Consider the following 22,959-nt stretch of genomic DNA (forward strand, 5'->3'; position numbering starts at 1 on the left):
ATGCTATAGGGTCAGTTGTGCCAGCCCTCAGTACTGGGCCACCACTTGCTTTCCGTTCATTGGCCSTGCAGGAGCATCTGCCAGTCACGGTCACTGCACCTTAGTACAGATGAATGCCTTCTAAAGTGATTGGTAAGACACCCACACAGGCTTGAATTGTGAATCATCTCATCATCATCCTCAGTTTACGTCTTCTAGCCCTTCTTCCCTGTCTTTGCACTTCTGTGCTTGTCGCTGAAATTGCAGCTGCCAAAGGTCTTGATGAAGTTAAGTTCTCTTGTTCTTCTTGACCAAGTGCCCTTGATGCCTTTGGCAGTGTCACAGAAGTGCCTTTGTAATTGTTTTTTTTAACGCCCTTTGAATATTTTTTCCTTTCTGAGATTTCTTATGTGGATTTTGTTTGTTGAATTCCTTTATTTCTTTTATGCTTAATCTCAGTATGCCTTCATCCAAGYCCAGAAATTTAGCTGATGRGTTGKKTTTTTTTYCCCAGTATCTGTCYATATCTGYACYTGTCATATCCTGCCYTACATGAAAGGGCATGCTTATTTCCCTGATGTACTGAAGACACATTCCTGCATCTCTTTTCCCCATTTTCTTTTTCACTGACTTGTGTCAATAATTCATGCACTATTTTTGAACTGGGATTTTCCCTGCTCATTTATTTTAATTTGCTGTGTAGTGCAATGTTTCTTGTGTGAGCATAAAGCTCCCTAGATTCAGTTCTCTGTTTCATCTTAGTTCTTCTACCCATCTAGAAAGTTGCTTCCTACAGCCCTTACCCCTTGCTTTTGCCAGAGATCTTTATGTTCCATGGCAATTGCAACTGCAAGAATTGCTAGAGGTTGCTGTTTGGTACAGCATGTGTTAYGAGAAAAATTTRAGTTGCARCAGAGTAGCGGTAAATGGCAAGGGYAAATACCTTTGCTCAAGATTTACAAAGATTGTACTCAGTTAGGGAGTACTGATGCTGGTGTTATGTCTATTATTACTGTATTTTATTAACATTGTGAGGTCAGAATTTTAACTAGGCAGTTACCAGAGGCTGTTGGAAGGCCTGTGATACATCTGCRTACACAGAAATACAGATTGTGAGTGTCTCTATGTAGATAACATGTACTGCTCTTGCATAATGTGTGTCATTCCTTTGTACTGAAGTGCTGGCATTCAATATGTGTTCATATCAACCCAGTCTGCTAYCCCACAGGCAAGGGTGTTTCAAAATCACTTGAATGCCAAATGGGATTTAAACTGTTTTTTTAATATAAGAGATAAAATAACTGTGGAATGAACAACTATTGATGTCTGTACTGTTGACTTCTCTCTTAGTTGTCACTGGTGATATGTAAAGCTGTAGCACTTAAAACATATGAAAGATGCTAACTGACCACTGTTATTCCTATATTGTCAGGTTTTTTTCATTGTAGGACTGTGCATAAATTTATCTTTGCTACAGATGTTAATGGATATAGCACGTTGTCTTTTTAAAATTAGACAATTTCTGTAAGTATGTACGAATAGATGTGATTATGTTAAAGTGAAAATTGGAAAATTTTAGTGTTAGTAAATGTCTCTTGGCTGGTCCTACAAAATCGTCAGTTACCAAAACATCTCTCTCTCACTGCTTTTGTGCAAAATACAAAAATGATCAATCTCAGTCATGCAGTGGATTGTGAGTGCTCCATCCTGATCGAAAATTTGGATGTTGTTTGTCAGATATCAGCAGAAATCCCTTTAAACTGAGAGTTCTATGTTAAATATCCTGCTTTTCTTGAGTGGTTAGCTCAGTCAGACTGCGCTGTTAAAATAATCTTATTTTTATTAAAAAAAAGTATTGGCCATTGACTGGTACTGTAGGAGATGATTGTAAAGAAAATAATTCAAAGATTAYACCTTGCATGACTCATTAATAATGAGTCATGATCAGCAGGCAGTGGTGTCCAATTTGTTTTCTAATCCCACATTTGCTGCTGTTCTTTATTACCATAGTGATAATATTAAAGAGCTGTTAATGCATATAACCACRCAGTTGAAAATGACAGACTTTTTTTTCATAGGAATAAAATTTCCATATCTTAAGTCTGTTTTTCTCAGTRTATTTCTTGTTATGAGAAGTTTAGCAGTGTATGAAAGTCATCAAAAAAGTTTAAGTTAGCAAGAGGTTAAGTTAGCAGAACAAGCTTTTTTTTCCCTCTCCTCTTTCCTTTCAAGCCAGGGATTGGGGCTTCCTAGAGAATTACAGCTAGTCTGTTTTCTTATGAGTATTGGGGATGCTTTGTATTCATTAAAAATTGGGATCTGATTGTTCAAGGTACACTTTGCAAGGAAAGCCTGCACTATCTATGTATTTGATGTTTGTTCTTTCCTGAGCAGAAACTAGTAGCTGGATGGAAAGTTTTATTGCATTAATATGTGCTGAGGAATGACTACTGAGGTTTTAGAGAAAAGGGAAGGCTGCCTTTTTTTTGAGAGCCTGAATATAAAAAGAATCAATTAGGGGAGAAATGAACTTTAGAAACCCATTTTCACTCTTTAAATAAAATTTTAAAAGCTCTGAAAGTTGGTGGCTGAAGTGTTGCAGACTGTTAGAATGTGCATAGAATGGAGAATGTTTGGRTACAACAGCAGTTGGGAAATGTTTTTTATGAAGTAATGAACCTTGCATTCAATTAGATTTTAAACTTGATTAAATTTTGTAATTAGTTTTATTAGTTTACACTTTGGAAAAGTTCATGAAGATGGATTAAAGCCTTGTTTGTCAGCAGATATTAAAAAAATCATCCCTTTATGTTTTCCACTGTAGATGACCTTATAATGCACAGATTTGTATAGGCCTTACAAGTTTCTTTGTGTTGAGCTTGTGAGATCATGGTGATTGGTGGGTGAGATTTGGCAGGACTGATACAAATCTATTGGCATAGATGGCTCTTTACAGTTGCCTGCTATTGCTGCATATTCCTTCACATCCCATAGTGTGGTTGCTCTGCAGACGCCTCCTCCATTTGGATGAGGACCAACAGAAGAACTTTCAAGTTTAGTGTAGGATGGTACAGCCCGTGACAAAATAAGTGTTCRCCTGACAGGACTGTTCACTTTTTTTCATTGGAGGCTAATTGAGTGTGGTTTTTAATGTGCATTTGCTTGTTCCTGTGTATATAATAAATGTTTTCAAAAATGTTGACTCTGTAAACTGTAAGATGCCCTGTTGCCAAATTCTGTCTCAGTGCATGTGTTTGTGTTCTGGATTCACCTTAGAAAAACTTTCCAAGACCTGCTTGCCAATTTTGAGAGAATCTTGTTTCTGCCAAATATGATTAAGAAACAGAARTCTTTTTCCAGTTATCAAAAAGATGAGCATCTGCTATGTCTTCTGAATGGCCAAGCCCATTMAAAAGGGGGTTGGGGCAAAGGTAGGGCTGCTCTAGCAAATTGCAAAATAGCAAGCATTTTTCCATGTCCAGTGGGGGTTTTTTTGAATCTCACTCTGATTGACTTCTAGAATGACTTTATTTTCAGATCAGCTTTTTCCAGTTCAGGCTTTAYCCTAGTTCTTTCAGGTCACTTGTAAACCACTTTCTCCAGTAGAACCTTTTCCAAAGTAAATAAAGTAAGACAGAGATAYAGATCAAGAATAATATTTGATAATTACTTCCTTATTTCCTGATGCACAGTCATACATTGTGGAGTGGGAATAGCAGAGGAATAAGCCATGGATATACTAGTACATGGTAATAGTTTACAAGTGTTATGTACCCGTGTAAAAGGCAAGTGTAGTGCTCCATGCATAATACTGTAGCACRCTTCTCATCCTTTGGAGTACTGCACAGGTTCTATGCCCAAATGAGGTCAACTCAAAGTGCTACTGGGATGACTGGGAAAAGCTTCTAGCATTCAGGGACTAGGCAGACTAATTTTCAGATGGAGTGTGGCAACTGTGTTAATGGAATTAGGTGACAGGGAACAGAATTTGATAGAAGAATGATCTTCAGTTCTTAATTTTTATGTTYCTCARGTATTTCTCTCAGGAAAATCWTGCTCTAATAGTTGCTTATAAAAAWGMAGGACATCCAGATCTTGAAAGCTGTGGGATTTTATAGGATTTTCCCTCCATCACAGGTGTGGKGTTTGGGGGTTTTGGTATTTTTTTACAGGGAAGGGTAAGAGAGGGTTTGGAAAACTAATACGGAGTAAATTGGTTTTGTGAAATACATAAGAGTCTTACTATAGTTCTTGAGCCTCTTTTATGTTCTGCACACAAATAACTTTTTTAGTCAATTTTACAAGGAAATATTTTAGAAGGTGCTAATATCTGGCTTAACTACTGAAATAATTCCRTGAAACTCCTGTTAACTTTGTGGGGGTAGATCCAAACTAAGAATTTTGCAAATACGGTTTGCATTAATTTCTCATGACTGTTATGATTGCATCACCTTTATATTAGTTTCTGCTGCCAAACTTCCCTCTTTCTCAGAGAACTAAAGTGGATTTCAAAGGAAATTTCCTGATTTCTTTTTTTCCCTTCACCCCATGTATTTCCAGAAATGGCCCTTCCTCTGTGGAAGAATGCACTTCAGACTACAAAGAAAATGATACTACAACAGAGAAGGTTGTCACTGTATAATAGTGCTCATGGCTACGAGGAAGARTTGATAAAGAAGAAACTTCAGCAGTTTGCTGGTGGATCCATCAACCTTTCCAAAGAAAATGGCATTGGAATACTTACTTTGAATAACCCGAAGCTAATGAATGCCTTTACAGGTATTAATTAGTTGATGGGATTGCTGGTTGGTTTTGTTTTTTCTCTTGTTCAGTTACCCATTTTGACATTTTGCTTAAAGAAAGGGAAACACTTTACTATGCCTTAGTTAAAAGAATAAATGTGTTTTATTCAGATGTGCAGCAAATGTCTGCTGTTCTGCATGGTAACTTTGCTGTAAGTGTCATAAGAATCTAAGAAATTGTCAATGATACAGGGACTGTCTTGCAGAATGTGCTTCTCCCCATGCTTTTTGAGTGTTAGCACAATTCTGCCACTGTGCTCTTCCTTGCATCTCCTGTCATTTTGTCACCACTGCTCTGGAAATATGGAAGACATTTTTGTGGGGATGAGAAGATGTCACCTCTGTTTTGTAGGTGATGTAGAAAGAAAGAATAAGTTTAATTCTTGGTTCTTTATCTAWAGCCTTTCCTGTACCTTAAACTTAATGTAGTGTGGTCTTTTCCCCTTGTCCAAACTGGTTTCCATTTATTCTTCATTTGCCTTATGTCTTAAATATCAGTGACTGGTTAATTAAAGATCAGATGAGCTGAGTATTGTCAGCTRTTGCAGGTCAGTGATCTATTTAATATGCTTTTACACTGGAGAATACTTAGCTATCAAAACCAAGTGCCCTATTTTATTAATTTTGTATTATGAGAGGTTTCTGTTCTCCAAGTTGAGTATATTTGCTGTCTCTTCTTAATTAATTATCTAGATTATTCCAATTTATGTCATTCTCTTCAGATGTGAGTGGCACAAGTTCAGAGTGTGAATCTGCCTGAACTGGAGCTGTGCATAAGCCTTTACTGTAAGAATGTCTTTATCTGTTAACATTTTGAGGTGGATACGTTTGTGTCGTCTTGCTAATTTCTTTGTTGCTGTTCTGTCTTCCTGCCCAGTTCTCACTGTTCCTTTGCTCTGAGCAAACGTTTTGCAACACACTAGCAAAGTGGGCTGTTCACATGAAGARTATCAATCTGCTCTTTCCACTAGTGATTGTTAGCTGAAAGGAATCTRAAAGAGCAGTAGAATTGGTGGTAATGCACCTAGATGTAACTGCATTCTCTTTTGTTTCCCTTAAAAAGCTCGTGTATAAAATCATTACCTAACTTAAGAAGTTGAAGCTAAAAAATGTTAGCATAGGGATTGTCCTTCAGAATGCCTCCCTGTCAGCATACATGCTGTTATACAATCGTAATTATATTGTTGTTTCTCCTTTTTCTACAGATTGGTTTCTGGCTTTGACTCAAAACTGTGCAATATACACTTTGTAGGCTGTGTATTCTTTGCTTGTTCGTTGTGGAAGTTGAAAGGGGCATGAGAAATGAGATGTAATAGCAAAAGGAGAAATCAGACTGGGTTTTTCTGCTCTGTGGAGATCAGGAGTGATAAAAGTCAAATTGTTAAACTAAACTTTCATAAAAACTTGCAACTATATTCTCTGTTTTCTATGTGCTTGGCAGGCGGGGCTTAGAAGTGATTGGTGGAAGTGCTGAGCAGGTGCAGCTGCCATTTAGGCAACTTTGCCTATACAGTGTTCTATATAATGTTAATGTGCTRGAATCATATCACACATCTCGAGTTGAGCACCAAAAATTAGCTGACATTTTCTCTCTGGCTCAGTTAGCTGTCTATGAAATAATTTCTTCTCTCATTACAGAGAGTGCTGTGAAAATAACTTACTAGTGTATGTGAATTAGATGCTCTACTAGCAAAGAGGAGCTACAAAAACCATAGAGGAAATTCATAGCTCTGTCTTTGTKGCAGATTCTCATTAGCATGTAACAAATGAGCCATGGGATCAGGCAGTTCTGTTTTACAGCCATGTGTAGAGCCCTGTAGAGAGCTATACTCCATTTTGGTAATAGCCACAAAAAATGGCTCTGGAAAATCTTACTGTGTTAGTTCAAGAGATTCTTCTTTGTGCTATACACCTCTGCTAGAGGTTTTTGTTTTTATGGGAGGGAGACTAGAAGCAAAATCAGGCTGGCCCCTTGGCCACTGCACTGAGTAGTATGACATCTTAATTTATACTGATGCTAATTTCATTTTTAACGTTACTGTCTGTAAAATGCAGTTGCTGAGAAACTACGGGAAACTTAATCCTTTGCCTTCAGTTGTGTATCAAATAATGCCCTTCAAGGAGCAGGATGGGATGCCCTACCCCTGAACTGCGTCATCGGTACCTGGTTTGACTTAATCAKCCAGAGCCTCTAGATACAACCACCTTCCCATCAAATTCTGTTGATTCTGTGTCTCGGAGTTTCTGAATRGTGGCAGATGTGAATTTATATATCCATGCACGCTTCCTCTAGAAAGCTGTAAAACTTCATTAAAATGTTGAGAGAAATTCTATTTTCCAGGCACTTATTTTACACAGCAGTTATTTTATCTCAAGGGAACGTTGTATACAAATTATGTTTATCCTAAGCTTGAGCAACTCATGAAATCAAAAACGGAACAAAATTGTTGGCAAATTGCTATTGGACAATAAGTAACAAATTGCTATTGGAGATTGTTATGCTTTTTTTTCTCTTCTTAATTGGAATGTGATAGCCACCTGTTTGAAATGGTCTCTTTGGAAACAAATGCTAATAATGTCAGTTTAAGCCTCGTAGAATCAATTTCAGCAGTCTAACCTCTTACTGAACTAAAGCTGAATATAATTTAAAGAGAAGAAAGGCAGCCTGTAGGAATTAAATAATAATTATGATAATTTTTATTTTCTAGAATTTACTTGAAAGTTTTTATTCTCAGATTATAGTTAAGATGCWAACAAATTCYAAGTAGATTTAATTCTGTAAAGAGMATGAACTTAGTGGTATTAAATACTAAAAGACCAAGACTGGCAGAATGAGGATTTGCTTTAGTGTTATGCCCTCATCATTCTATCAAACATCATGAACTATATCTATTGGTAAAATAATAGTTCAGTGTTGTCAGGAGTGGAGAAGATCCTCTCACAGGAGGATAGGACAGACTCTGCCCAGTGTCTGTTGTCCCCTGCTATTGCATGTAATGGGCTGATACAGATCCTGCATTTTTCCAGTTAACTGGATTTTTGGCTTGGAATACTCTGTGGAAAGGCTCTTCAATACCTCAGTGCTTTGCCAATTAAAAGAATCACAGACAGTGGTTGTGCTGTATTTGACTCTAGCCAAGCTTAGACGGCAGCCCAAATACCTTTCTGCTAAGAAAACTTGAGACAGCAAATACACAGTAAATGAAACCCACAGGGTTAATGCACACCTGTTAGAACTCTTGCATTTGCAGAAAAGTTGTTGAGTGYGCCATCAAGCTGGAAAAGCACTTCAAGTGATGATCCACAAAAATRTCATCCCAGCCTAGTTCTGCTCAGTATTTTCATTCCTTGCTTGGATGATGAAATAAAAGATGAAATTGTCAGATGACCCCGTATTAGGAGAGCATGCAAGATTATTTTTTTGAGTAGAGGAGAGGCATTCAAAGTGATCATGTTAACATTAACTGGTTGTGCCTTGAGCCTGCCTTAGACATGATATACTGTGCCAATTGTTTGGGCAGAGAGAAATGTCAGTAACTTCAAAATGACTACTTGGACAGATCTGGATGGRTACGTGTAAATTCTGCTGTCCTGAATGTATGCAATTGCAAACAGAAATAAGTCAGATAGAGGTTTTTTGTTTGTTTGTTGTATTGGGGCTTTTTTGAGTGTAACACTAATATCCTTCATAGTGAATATCCCTCCAAATTTTGGCAAGTGCATCCTTGGAGAGCAAACATGTATCAGTGATCTTGTGCAGGATTTAAGGTAGTACTTTCCCTTGTGGGTTTAAGCTCATCACTTACTAATTCGAGCTTGGTTTTGTTGGTGGAAAATGTAGCAAAAACCATGGTGGTGATAATTGCCTGTTAAAAATTTTGTTTYTTCCTTCTTCTCTGTCAGGTACTATGATGGTAGAACTCCAGGAGAGGGTAACTGAACTAGAAAACTGGAAGGATGGCAAAGGCCTTATCATCCATGGTGCAGGAAATACCTTTTGCTCAGGATCTGATTTGAATGCTGTCAAAGAAATATCTAACTCCCAGGCAAGTATTAATGCACATTAAGTCTTTGGAGCAAAATTACTTTTCTGAGATTGTTTTTAGACAGAGCTGTAGCACTACACTTCTGCTGCAGTTTTACATGCGAGTCACAGAATGGAGCTTTAATGGTCGAAAAAAATGTTGGCAGCTCYTTTAAGCCATGATGAGTTAAGTGTTATTGTAAGTGATTCATAACTCTAAATTCCTACAMTACATGTTCTTTTTAGCCTTTTCTTTTAAAAATGTCAATTCAGTTTGTCAGAGCAGTATGGTGAATTTACATGTCAAATMAGCTGTGCTTCTGTAGTTTGACCTTTAGAAGCAGATAAAAGTAATAATTTCTTATATTCTAAAGTAAAAAAAAAATTAAGTAGCATGCCTGGTATTACAGGAAGATTTCTGTTTTATCAAAACTATGCTTGCACCTGCATAAAAAATGGAAGGACAGATACAATTCTTGTGCTGTACATGAGTCTTGTGTGTAACTATGAAGAGATTAYGGTTTGATGGCAATTTTTTGCTCATGCCACACATCTGGACAAATTTCACGTGTGCTACAATTTTCTCTGTGGATTAATATGTGGACTTGGCAATGTGTAAAAAAGAACTTAGTCGGCTGCCAGGGAAAGGGGTCTTCCTGTGCTGTTCTTACGGCTGGTTTGCAGTTGTGGTAGGTGACATCTTGGTGCTTTTTTGTGGCCACTTCAGGTTTCAGGATGGAGCCACGCAAATGAAGCATTTAATTGGCCCTTCCAGTATAGACTTTCACATGAAAACTGGTTAATCTGATATTTGTCTTTAGTGATGATTAACTTTTCATAGTTAATGAAACTACATACCAGAAACCTCACAATGCCTTAGATTTTACTTCTGGCTTGACAAAATAAATAGGACARTACAGTTTTCACAGGGTATAGGACACTGTTTCCTTTCTGGAACACTGTGGGAGACATGCTTTTCTTAATACAGAAGCATCATGCTTTATAGACACAAATCAATTTGGGGAAAGTTTTCATGTAGATATTTGATAAGCATTGGTAATTAAAAAATATAGATGTATATGTGATTTTTTTCTAAATTGATKAAAAAAATTTTAATCCACAATTCTCAACTTCTTTTAGCATTATAGCAACAGAAAAGGAGCTGAAGCCAAGCAAGGCTGTTTCTTCTCTTATCTACAGTCTAGGTTTTCCTTCAGAGTTCTGCATTCAGTAAATCTCAGTGATTCTGCTTCTATTCATTTAGTATGCTCTCTGTATGCTTATACAAATTACTTGAAGCCACTGCAGTGGCAGAGAGAGCTCTTGTAGGGATTAGGTTCCATAACAGATATACTGGGCAAAATGAAATGTATATGTGTTAGTTTTAACTTTGTTGAAAATTCTCTGCACAGAATCTAGATCTTATCCTAGTATTGAAATAAAAGCCTTAGACTCACCAGAAATGCTTCAAGAATAGTTAAGCATGGTTGCTTTTCTATTTCATTTGGAGAGTTCAAGCTATTATTCTTTTACTGAGAGTTTCTTTATAATAGTTCCTAAACCATCTGTTTGATGGGATTTAATAGCCTTTATTAAATAAAACTTTAATGGAATATGGAATAGCATTTGCTGTTCTTTAGTTTTATAAAATTCACCTCTCTAACTTGATGCAGATGAGAGAGATTTTCAGATTAAGTTTTCTGTCCACGGGCATCTCTAAGGCAAAAAAAAAAGTAAATAGCTTCATGCCTGAACTGGTATGTGTTTCTCAGTATCACAGTATCAAAGAATATTCTGTGTTGGAAGGGACCTACAGGGATGTTCGAGTCCAACTTCTAAGTGAATGAATTGAACCCACAACCTTGACGTTTTTAGCACTATGCTCAAACAACTGAGCTTTCCTTTATATTTTTTTTTTCAAGGCTGCTTTAGCCCATAGCTTTTAGTAATTGCAGAAGACACTTCTATTTTATTCAACCAGTTGGTTGAGGAAAGACAGTATTTTCCMTAATTTTCGTAACAGTTTGCCTTTCTCTGTGATGCAGAATAGACAGAGGAATGGCCAAGATTGCTGAATGATTTTCATGCCCTCTAGTGGCTCTTCACCCCCCTCTTCCTCTTGATTCTTCTCTCTTTGTCCACCTTCTCCCATGTTCATTAGCTCCTAACTCTGAAGCAAACCTAGGTCCCCTCCTTGTTTGTCTTTTCTGMGTGCTAACATTACATAACCAAATCACAGAAGGCAAATGAATAGTGGAATTTAAGTACAAAAATCTTTTTCTTTCTATCTTTGTAAACCTGGTTCCCTTGAGCGAGACTCTCATTCTGGAGTGAGACTTGAAAAGCWGGCTAGCTGGAAAGCAAGAATGGCTCTTGAAACGACAGCTCAGAGGAAGAAGAACRAAGGGTAACTTTGCTTTCCTTGGGCCCTATCTAGGAGCCATAGGACAGAGGTTCTCAAGCATAAGCTGTGGAGGGAGGACTTTGGAGCMGTTGGAGATGATCTGGAAATATTGTTCTATCTGTAGTAAAATGGATTCAAAGCTCTTGCAGCAATAAGAGCCAGTGTTACAGTTTTCTACTTTTTGAAGGTGACTTTCTTCTTCCCTTCTTCTTCTTCTTCCTGCCTCTCCTAGGCCTATTGCAAGCTATTAATCCTTTTCTTCCATATGTAGTGCATTTTACCTCACTTTCTGCTTTTTAGATTTATTCTTACTTCAAGGACAGTATTAGAGCTGAAAATATAATTATTCCACTAGACTGCAGCAAATKTCTCTTAGAGTATTTTATCTGAATAGTAGCCTTATTTTTCTTGTCATGGAGGTTTGAAGGATTTATTTGCCAGGACTGAAGCAATTGTGATTTTTTTTAAGAGTGTTTTCTGTGCAGGCATTTTTCCCATCTACCACCTGAGAGTATGAAGATTTGTCTTTTTGTCTGCTCTGTGTTTTTCAAGTTGGTCTGTTCTGAAAGGAATCTTTAATTACCATTTTGGATTTTGTCATGAATTGAGAAGGCCAGTTTGAATGCAAGGATAGGATTGTGCTGTGGTGTTGTTCTCTGAAGAGCTTTCATGTAGTTCATCCTGACAGTTGTGCTATGTGAATKGTGCACGTGTGTGACTGAGAATTATTACCTTGTATGTTTGTGTGGGTTTTGAACTTAGCTGCTAAGGCAGCTATCGTGAAGGATTTGAATGTTCTTTARTTTGGAATGGAAATATTGCTACTGTTTTTAGTGGATGTAGGAGGTGGATACAGTGATAACTAAAAGCCTCTTTATAAATCAATATGTGCTAAAATTTTCAAGCAGGCCTTTAATACACTGATTCTTGTGTAGAAATTGTCATGGCACTCACATCTGCCAGAGATCTATGCCTAAACATCATAATGCTGGTTGGCTTTGGGCAGAGTAGCTCTTGGGAATACATGACTAAATGGACAATAAATCACCTAAAATTGACCTACTATTATTTCAAGGTTCTATTCCAAAGATGTACTGGAGACTTAAAGCRTATCTTTTGTTTCTCTGAGGTATGAGTCAGAAGCTTTTAACTCAGGAAGATTCTCTAACTTGCCAACCTCTGTAAAACTGTGTAATTCCAGTAAAGAGATGTGGGGTTTGGTTTGTTTGAATTCTTTTTCCTAATTTATTATTTGAAAGATGTGCTGACATTGTTACTTACTGGATTTTTATTTCTATGGTGTCCAAACTTTTTTTTGGTTCTTTTTTTTTTTAAATCTGGGATAAGTAGTGTATGTGGTTCAATTTGGTATGTATACGAACATGGTGATACTGGGTCATTTAGCCCAGTTATTTGTCAAGTTCCTGGTTAATACTAGATGGCTGAGAAAGATAATGGTTTTGCCTCACAATATTTTCTTAGTATCCAGCAACTTGTGACTAAGACTTCTAGAACTAGAGGTGTTGCCTTCCATGTAATAACCGTTTGTCACTGTTTCTGTCATGAGTTTATGTAGTTGTTCTTGAATTTGTGCAGATTCGAGAATACAATTTTAACTACACATTGTAGGAACAAATATTTGTTTTCAATGTAACAGCAACTTATTTTATTTGGAACCCTTTAGTTCTTGTATTGGATTAGAAAGAAGCAATTGTATCTTTTTCACTATTGATTGCAAGGAGATATAAAACATAAATGATGGGAAAGATAAGAAGAATCTTCTTTCTGGTTTGTTTGTTTRTTTGTTTTGGTGTTTTGTGGTTTAGCTAAAATTCTTTTGGTCCAAACAATCGTTAAATTGGTAAGTGGTATCTTGTCTAAAACTTTATGCATTTGTAGCAGTAAMAAGTATATAGCATGATATAGCTTTCTACAGAATTTAAAAGCTCAGATTTATGGATGTTCAACTTGAAGTGAGAAGAGGAAATTAAGAGGACAGGCTAAAATTTCACAACATAGAAATTCAGTATTGCAATTACTTCAACAGTTATTGAATTATAACTGAAATTTATAYAGGTCAATTGAGTTCTGAATGTTTTTTTAACCTGATTTAGACTAAGTTTTCTGTTTGTGCATATTGGGGTTGGGCTGGAATTTGGGCAACATGAAMCAAAAAGAAAAACCCCAGATGAAGTAAACAAAAAGGATACTTACTCCTGTTTACTCCATCTGTGTGTTTAATTGCTTCACATTAAGATCACTTAATGTTTTTTAATTTCCTATTCTTTGTAGGATGGTATGAATATGTGCATGTTTATGCAAAACACCTTAACCAGACTTATGAGGTAATATATTTTATTTACCCATTTATGAAGTAATTATAAGTATCAGAATGTATTTTGGCTAACTCTATAACAAGATGTTGAAAGTTAAATACATAGTTTTAAGTATGTAATTTTGAATCCCAGACCTTGTATTCATGCATGTTAATGAGGTAGGCATTTATGGATTTCAATTAGACCTTAACATTTTGCAACTATTAGACTTTTCAGAGATTGGAAAGGAAAAAAAGCCCTAGGCTTATATGTGCAGTGCTAAGAGATACTCAGAGTTATGGAAATCTAGGCTTTCAAATTTTCTGAAACTCAACCTCTCTAACTCAGTGAAAATCAGTAGCTCTTAAATAACAATCAGCAACGGGTTATGCAGCCTACATASGTAACGTTTGTTTGATATATTTATTTAATCTTCCCACTTCACAAGARGAGTATAGTCAGTTCTACCATCTGGTACTTCTGAAAAAAAAACCACCCTTTCCTTTAGACTTAACTTCCCTTAAGAAATCACATTTCTATGAAATCCATTTGTGGTAGAGTCTGTCTTTTTCTGCTCAGAGCTCTTTGAAGATAAGTGCTCTTTGTTTTCAAATATTCTTTGTTTTCAAATAATCTATATGAGAAAATGTTACAAATTAACATTTTTTTCTGTAAAATTACCCAGGAGATTGGAGACTTATAATATAGTACTGTAAGGAATCCTCAGGATTGGAAGCCATTTGCATAAACTGTCTCCATGTAATCAAAATTGATGGGGCAAAGCTAAGAGGAGGAAGATGTGTGAAGATTAAGCCCCCACCTCAGGTGTGTTGACTTAGAGTATGTTTAAGGGGACATCTGTTGTAGATGGGATTAGTCTGCTTCAGAGCTGAGGCTGACTGTGATCCTGAAAGAGGCACCTCAAATGTATTAGARTGTGGATGTGTAGTCTTGGACCCATATCTTCTGGTTTCTCATAAACCACAGGAAACATKAGATTGCCCTCTTCCAGTGGGTTCACTTGTGCCATGTGCTGCAGCTTGCAAGTGAATATGGGCCATAAGAAAGTGTTGGTACTTCTGTTATAGTAGAACTAAAAACAGACGTGGTCATGATTAGGAAGCTAACTTTTGTAAACTGCTCAGTAAGTTAAATGTCTCTTCATAATAAGAGATGAAACTGGTGTATTAGAGTGCAAACTCTGTGACTGACCAACTGTCTTCATGTCTTAGGGAACTTGCCTTATCCTAAGTCACTTTTCATTAGTATTCATTTCACATCAGCAGTAGGAAAGCATACTCTTCCTTCCCTCTGTCCTTTGAATTACCTTGAACATGATTAAATACCTTGAACATGATTAAATACAGCACCAACAAAGGTAACAGATTGCTGCTTCCCTCAAAAGGTTTTGTCTGCAAAAAAAAGTTTTGTTGATGACTGAGATAGTAGCACTCTCTTTGAAAAAGCTGCTGAAGCTGTCATGGTAAATCTCATTAATTTTAGATAACCCAGCCCTTCAGTTCTTTGTGTCTCTTTCTGCTGCTTTCTGTGGTGTAATGGCTTAGAGTAGAATCTTGTGTTGCTATCCTATCACTACTTGCAGGTAGTCTTTTTAAGTATAATCTATAGCAGGTGTTTTTCATAGCAGGATATTTATTTTGGTTCCATTTGATAAATCTGTCTCACTGTTTCATTTTAGGATTCTGTGTCAATTAGGCAATAGTAATTTTAACATAAGTGGAATTGGTAATGCTTGCCCACAAAGATATCATTATTTCAATGAATTTGAACAGAACATTTTCTGAACTTTTACTAGAGGTGGTTTGGTTGAATTGTAATTTCTGTAAGGCTAAAAGCATGAATTTTGCTTACTAAAGTCTCTTGTGTAGGTTGCCTTTGATCAGTGTTGCACTAGTCCAAGGAAAAGCTTTTGGAGGAGGAGCAGAACTTACCACAGCATGTGATTTCAGGTAAGACTAACAAATAGCTGTTATGTTGGGCCACTGATTTAACGACTGTCCATGTGAAATGTGGGAAGCCTGAGATACCGCTTTTAACCTAGTCTTGTTACTAGGTTCCAGGGTGTTTGCAGCTAGATTTTGTCAGCAGACTCATAGGAAAAAAAAAAATTGGGTTTTCTGTCAGGTTATACAGTTTGGATCACTGTGTAAAATAAGAGCAGTAAGATACTTCAGTAACCGTGTTACACAGTGGGTCCAAGTCACCTCTGAGTGAGAGGTAAGAGGGATGCAAAATTGTGCATCTCCCTGTGTCTCTATGTGAATGTCATAAGTAAAAATGAATAAATCTCTTCATTAGTCTTGTATTTCTTGTTCTGGGTTTATTATTTGTAATGTAATTTTGTGCTGCACAGTTGCTGAAAGAAGAGGTTGAGGTGCAGAGGAAACCAAATGAGGTTTTGTCTCTTTTTTCTTTTCATGCAGGTGCAGGGATTTGCTAGCATGAAACAACTGATGAAAACCAAAGGGCTTTAATTAAAGAGGCAGAACAGGAATGGGAAGAAACTAAAGTAATAAAATGACACTTTATATAAAACATTGCTAATGTGCAAACAGCCTGCACATGTAACAGGATAGGCACAGCATCTCTGAAACTGAGGAGCTTTTAGTGAAATTTTTATCTAAGAAAAGGAAATGTGCTCTTCAAGAGGGCCTTAGTGCCTGAAGTGAGAAAGGAATTGCCCCAAGCAAGCTGAAGGAAGGTACACTCAAAAGTAAAGTAGGATATTACAGTGMCCTTCCAGGTATCAGGAACAGGCTTTGGATAGCAGAGATGGTATCTGCATTGTCTGAGCCTCTCGGAAKCAATCCTCCTTTGATTTGAAAATAGATGTGGCTGGATCTTTCTTCAAATCTACTCAGCACATGGTGAGCTGAAACCCCAGCTGTGATGTGAGTCCAGGCTATGTTACAAATGCCTGGGAAACAGCAGAGATGCTCTGTGTTTGACAGCTGCAGTGCTGGCAGGAGAATGCACCTGGGAGTCTCAGCAGACCTTTCTGTGTCTGTGAGCCCGTCAACAGAAAGTGGATCTTGTTATCTCTAAATAGGAGTTTAGGGAATGTGAACATAATGAAATGGAAATCTTTTGGCTTTCTAAAATATGTAGTCTCTACTTACACTCCAGCTATGTTGTTTTGACATGCTGTGTAATTATAKGCATTGTCAAGTAGCTCTTATTTGCATGAAATGAGCAGCTGCAATTCCTCTCATGCACTGCCATAATTTTCATAATAGCTACAGCTGTTAATCCATCTTCCATTACTTTCTGCACACCCATCCAGTGCAACTAAATAACAGCAATTCAGGAGCAGCAAATGGGACTTAATTAATAACAGCAACAAGACAGAGAAACATACTCTGTGCTGTTATTGCTCTTGAATTTGTGAATTTTAATAGTGTGGGACAAAAATCCTTCTTTTTKTTTTTTTTTTTTTTTGGTAAGGACTGTAAGTAGAAATTAATGGAACAGGTATTCTGTCCTTAGTCAATAGATGACAAAAGATAAACTTGAGACAGAAATCAGAAAGATTTATTTTCTTCCTTGAATAAACTCTTTGGACATCTTATTTTTTAAAAACAAAGTGGGTTTGTGGTGGCTGCTTTTAATTCTGATTTTTGAATACTGTTCTGTTTTTCACAGTTACTGTGTAAACTATCAAACTGCTTGGGTTTGGCCTCAAATATTTTCTTATTTTTATCTCTGCTTGTTTATACTATCTTAACTATACTGATATTGTTGAAGCATCTCATGTGAACTGAAATGATGTAAGTACCTCCTCTGAAATGTGCTCTGGCAGTATGATGCACATCTCTACTATAGTAGAGTAGAGGTGTAGACAAACCCAATTTTAAAACAGCTGAAGTGGTTTAAGATATTACTGATACATTCTTCCTGTATTAGTTCTTGTGGCTAATTGTCTCACTCTGTTTTAAGCTGGCTCATTTTAAATTGGATTARGGAGGGCTTGTGTGAACTTTGGCACATTTATTGCTGACATAAGGACAGTAATGAAAAGTGAAAGCATCTTAGGTCAGTCCACCGTTAATCTGGAGGAAGAGGTCTTCTCAAAACATCATCTTCAATCTTAGTTTCTTTATCTGTTGTTGAAATGTGACTTTCCAGAAGAGCAGCATCCATAYAAAGGTCATAAACATGTTTGAGTTTTTTTGGGGGGGGGGGKGAAGGGGCGAGTGGGAATCAGACCAGTGCAGACAAGAGCAAGATAATTCATATCCTTTCAGACTTTTTCTAATATGAAAATTGGAAAGATMAAGTTTCTGACACTGTAATTATTTATCTCAATTATTACTGCAAAATTGAGTAATGTAGAACTGTGCAAGTATGAAACTTGTTCGGACAGGTGAGCCTTTTAGTACCATTTTCAAGAAATACTGAATTTTTTCAGTGTGCTGCAGTCAAGCCTGGGAAGGTGGYTCATGGGTTCTGCTGCCAAATGTTAATGTATTTTACAGCTCTGCATGGCACTGCAGCCATTTCAGTGAGGAGCACAAGTGAATGTGATGTTGGATTTAGTGATGCCATTTTAAAAATAATTGAAATACCTGCACTGGATTCCTATATTCAGAAACTTGAAGTGTGCTTGCACAGTGTGTGAAGTTACGGAGAGCAGATTTGGCAGGATTGGTTGARGAATTTGGACAGGAAAACAGGAATGGTACTGTATTGTTGGGCAATAAGCTGACAGATATATGGAAGRGACAGTCAGTAATGAATCCATTTATGCAATTAGCAGATCCCMATAATCTCTTAGTGCATTCACTGCAATGTACTACCAGCAAATAGCCACAATAAGTAACTTTGAATTCTGGATTGTCTTCTATTTCACCTTGGTGCCTTTGAGAAGTCTTGCTGGGGCAACATCTGCATCGGTCTCTTACACACATCCACAACTTTGAAAATTTGGTCCTACATCACATGGTAAATGGATTTCCATTGTCYGAGTGCTTCTGAAACATAGAATCTCTTTCCCCCTACCCCCCTTTTCCTCTSTAAWGCTGCTGCAGTCCAAGTAGAGGYGYGTCCTTGCCATGTAGWTCAGATTTAAAAGGTGATCTCTCGWGGCAGAGGACAAAAGTGCAAAGATGAAAAACTGCCCATTTCTCATACCATTGATCTCAGAATGGGCTTGTAGGTAGAGAGCAGTAATTTAGTTTTCTTCTGTAGAAAARTAAATTAATGAACTGTAATTTCTTCTGCTGTAGTTGATGTTGCAAAGTTAAATTGCTAAGGGCCAATTCCATTACAATTCATTTGTAAGTGCTGAGATAACTATTAGCTTATGCTAGTAATACTGCATTTATCAAATTGGCCTTCCTTCATTTTAGCTGTGTGTTTTCTGTATTTTTGTGAAATATGTAGACATGCTTAGTATTATATTTAAAGGTGTTACACATGTTCCATGAAACACTTAATAAGAGATGAAATGTTATTAAATAGTTTTTGGTGTGTGTGTGATAATTTCTTTACTTTTACAAGATGTATTTAGTACATTAAATGCAACTTAYAGGAAATCAAAGGAGCAGAACATAATCTAACCACTGCATAAATGTAGTGTACTCTGACCAACTTTTCAGTTGTTTCACCCTTCAAAAAGGAGAACTGGGGGAAGCTGTAAAGACTTTTGAAAAAGTTTACTGTAGAATATTAAAGTAGGTTTCAGAACATCAGAGTACAGCACATGAGCTTCTTTGGAAATATTTCACTCTCTGCAAGGATTTGGGCTTTTAATTTTATTAGGAGGAGCATTTAGGTGCGCAAGATGTTGCTGTTTGAAATAAGGGTSCCTCAGTATATGGTAGAATTTTTCATTGGGCAGAGTCTGATATGAATGTAGCAGGATGAGGTTCATATATTCATGAGTTCTTGCAAGTGCAGGCTCACAAAGCACTGTTCATTTACATGACTGTAACATTGCTACAGATCATCAGGAGAAGAATGAGTAGCCAAATCTGAGARTGGGTTCTGTGTAGAAGCCTAAAAGACAGGAGGCTAAAATGTGTGTGTTTTAAGCACTGCTGAGAAGCCAAGGRTTGTTGGTAATAACACACTGTGAGAAGGACCAGGACGTGAGTGGAGAATGGGGCCATTTGGAGGTAGAGCAGTGCTTTTCTGGGACAAATGTCCTTGTGCTGGCACCTGTAGATAAGCACAACTCAGTATAGGGCAAGTGCAGGAATGAGGTTAAGAAGCGGGCCTGCACTGTAGGGGGATGAATCAAAACCATCAAAGACCCCTGAAGCTTCCAACCCGTTTCCAGAAAGGTCTACAAGAAAGGACTGTGCATGATTATTAATTTGCATAGAAAGTGAGAAGTTTACCTCCAGGACAGGGTCAACATATTTATAAAAAGATATCCCCACAGAGCTTGGGTGTGTGTGTGCCTCAGAACCCTGGATACCCCAGATGGATCAACACTGGAGTAGGACTGGTGATCACTTTTATTCTCTTTCTTCCTTTCTTTCTCTCTCATGCTTATTATTCATCTCTCTCTCTCTCTCTCTCTCTCTCTCTCTCTCTCTCTCTCTCTCTCTCCTTATCCAAAACCTAGTGCTGTGTGCTTATAGTGGAAGGTCAAGGACTGGAACAACAATGTCCATGCCAAGTGTATAAATTAATAATAAAACTCTCTAAGGTTTTGTAGACCCTCTGACTTTTGCCATTCCTTTTGACCATGAGCATCTATGAATCTAGGGTTCTCCCTTCACTTTAAGGGTGGGACACCACATTCTCACAGCTTCAAGTGTTTGCTCTATGGCATAGCTCACTTTTTAAAAACTATAGAACTTTGGTCTCTTTATATTTATATTTATATTTATATTTATATTTATATTTATATTTATATTTATATTTATATTTATATTTATATTTATATTTATATTTATATTTATATTTATATTTATATGTATTTGTGTGTGTGTGTGTGTGTATTTAAAATCTGCAAATCAGTTGGCTGTTCTAGAATTGCAGTGCAGTCATACATCACATATTTAGAGCCCTGGAGGGTTTGTTACTACAAGTTTCTGATTATGATTAAAGTCTCACATTGCCTGCCTTTGAGAAGGCTGTTCTTGTTTTTGACATGGTACATTTGACATCTGTTAAAGTAAGCACTGCTAGAAATGGATCAAGAGCTTGTGTTATTTGGCTTGTATTTATCGATTTTTTTTTTCTAACCGGTTTTCATTTGGGAATGAATTTCATGTATTTACAGTCTTTTAAGCAGAGGATTTTTGGAYGTAGTCTACAATTCAAATTTACCACTGTTTAATAGAAATTTAAATAACAGCAACAAAACATGGATTTGAGTTGATGTTTTCTTTATGAAGTTGTCTTTTTGTAGGGATTTACTTCATTCTAGGTTGTTTCATTTGGTTTGTTTTTTTTCCTGTGGGAGGCAAAACCGTCTTATCCTGGTTAAATGAAATTTTTCTTATCAGCATGTGCCTATGTTTTAGACCATTTGTACCGTGCAATCTTACATCCTTTCTGTTGAACAATCCTGTCTGCAGCTGATTAAATGTGCTGCATGATAATAATAAATAGAGATGGTCCAGATAATGGAAAACTTAGATAAGGCAGATTTTAGAGAATGCAGGACTGGACCCATTCTGATACTTGCTGATACACTGAGCTGTTGTTTCACTGTAGAAAAGCACTTAAGATTTAAAGAGAATTAGTCTAGGGAGAGTACAGATGCAGCTAAACTATCCATTATGCTTGCATCTGTGACGTGACTAATTCCCAGTTTAGATAAACTGGTATTTCAGGTATTTGAATTCGATGCAACCATTGATGATCTTCACTACTAATTTATGTGTGTATATATATATATATATATGTAGTCAGATATCTTCAAAAATTGGTTGATATGAAATCAGAAGTACTTACATATTCCAGTCTGCTGATTTTGAGGTGAGGTTATATTGAGCTGTGGTTTTATGAGGACAGACTGCCTAAACAGCTTCTCTGGATGTGGGAGGAGGGTGTCCCTATTGCATATTCCCAGCTCATTTCTTATCTCTGGTTTGCCAAGCACCAGTGTAGATGCCTGTGTGAGTCTACCAGGTTTGCCAATCACCAGTGAGATGCCTGAATTATCTCACTAAAAAGCAACAGAAAGCCTGGGTTTTTCCTGTTTTTACAGTTAACTAGAGTGGCTTGTAAGGGAATATAGTATTAGCTAGAGCCAGTGCAAAGGAGGAGCTAAGTCTCTGGGAGATGAACTGTAGAGGGTGAGAATACAATCTACTCCTTTTCACTCAGGGAAGATGTTGGATAGCCTCAGATTCCCCTGAAGCCACAACTTTCAATTGCCTAACTTCACACTGGGTCAGCTTCCAGAGAATGTCTTCCTGAATCCCTGTTAGCTGTATCATTTTTCAGCCCTGCCCTGTGCTATTGAAGGACTATGAAAAGAACTCCTTCTCTCTTTATCACTSCAAGTAGCAATATAGTTAACATTGTAGATCTCTGAAGAGTAATCATCCACATCAGGGTTACTGTTCATAGAAATGACTAGATGTTCCCGAAATAACTCAGTTTTCCTGTAAGCAGGCATAGTGTGGATCTCAGCCTACTTTCACTGTAAACATTGCCTTCAAAATTGCAACTTCCAGTCTTCCTCTTCAGTCCCCATTCCTTTTTTTTGTCTCTGATCCAAAACAACCCAAGGTCCTAGTGAAGATTTGGAGCCCCATGGGCTAGACCTCTGTGTTCTTCTTCCTTCCAGATTTGTGAAAAATTCTGTGAAACAAGACTGCAAACTGAACTTTTTAACCTTGGTGGCTTCAGCTTTCTACTTCCTGGATTCTGTAGTCCATAAGAAATTAATTCCTATGCTGTGACTCAGCAGTCTCAGTAAGAATAAATCAAATAGTAAATTCTTATGTTAAATAGATTCCTGTTGTGCTTAAACTGTTGTGTTTAAGAATCTCTGTTGTATCCATGGTCTGTTCCTAGGTGTTATCTTCCAGCCTATTTTGTGTGCTGATGATTCGTATTCATAAACAAAAAGCAAATATATGAACTGAGGAAAACCCAATAATTTAAATTAGCAKAGATTTGTGTGTGTGTGAAAGAGAMAAMAGTTGTAACTAAAAAGATAKCTGGGGAAATTATACTTTTGGYGATAAYTGATCACACTCTTAGGCATATTTATGGGGGATCTGTTACAGTTTGCTGAAAATGGGCTTGCTTCATGTCCAGGTAGTCTGAACATGACATCAGTGATCTGAAGTTGGTTTGAGATCCCCATCAGGGTAATTAATATTCTATGTTAAAAAGTAAAGAGGAGAAGCAGAAAGTTACTGCTTCAGTGTAGAATTTCAGTGTTAAATTATCTATCCCATTTATACCTTTTTGAGTTATGTCATTGTCATTTTCTCCTCTACC

The 22,959-nt window shown here is 37.0% G+C and overlaps 1 protein-coding gene across 5 annotated transcripts in view; it reads left to right on the forward strand.

The window, feature by feature from the left end:
- Positions 1 to 22,959, forward strand: part of ECHDC1 (ethylmalonyl-CoA decarboxylase 1) — a 41,730-nt gene that overhangs the window by 3,543 nt on the left and 15,228 nt on the right. For 4 of the 5 annotated variants that reach the window (XM_057363592.1, XM_057363594.1, XM_057363593.1 and 1 more), the window contains exons 2-5: positions 4,540 to 4,758; positions 8,685 to 8,827; positions 13,502 to 13,554; positions 15,414 to 15,494. In XM_057363592.1, coding sequence (XP_057219575.1) covers positions 4,542 to 4,758; positions 8,685 to 8,827; positions 13,502 to 13,554; positions 15,414 to 15,494 — 494 coding nt within the window. In that variant the 5' untranslated portion in view covers positions 4,540 to 4,541. Of the gene's footprint in view, positions 1 to 109; positions 133 to 4,539; positions 4,759 to 8,684; positions 8,828 to 13,501; positions 13,555 to 15,413; positions 15,495 to 22,959 lie in introns of those variants that run through there. The other variant, XM_057363590.1, reaches the window with a different exon arrangement.

Source organism: Malurus melanocephalus, unplaced genomic scaffold (assembly GCF_030028575.1).
Source record: "Malurus melanocephalus ecotype Western Australia unplaced genomic scaffold, MMel_1.1 scaffold_29, whole genome shotgun sequence".
Classification (NCBI taxonomy): domain Eukaryota; kingdom Metazoa; phylum Chordata; class Aves; order Passeriformes; family Maluridae; genus Malurus; species Malurus melanocephalus.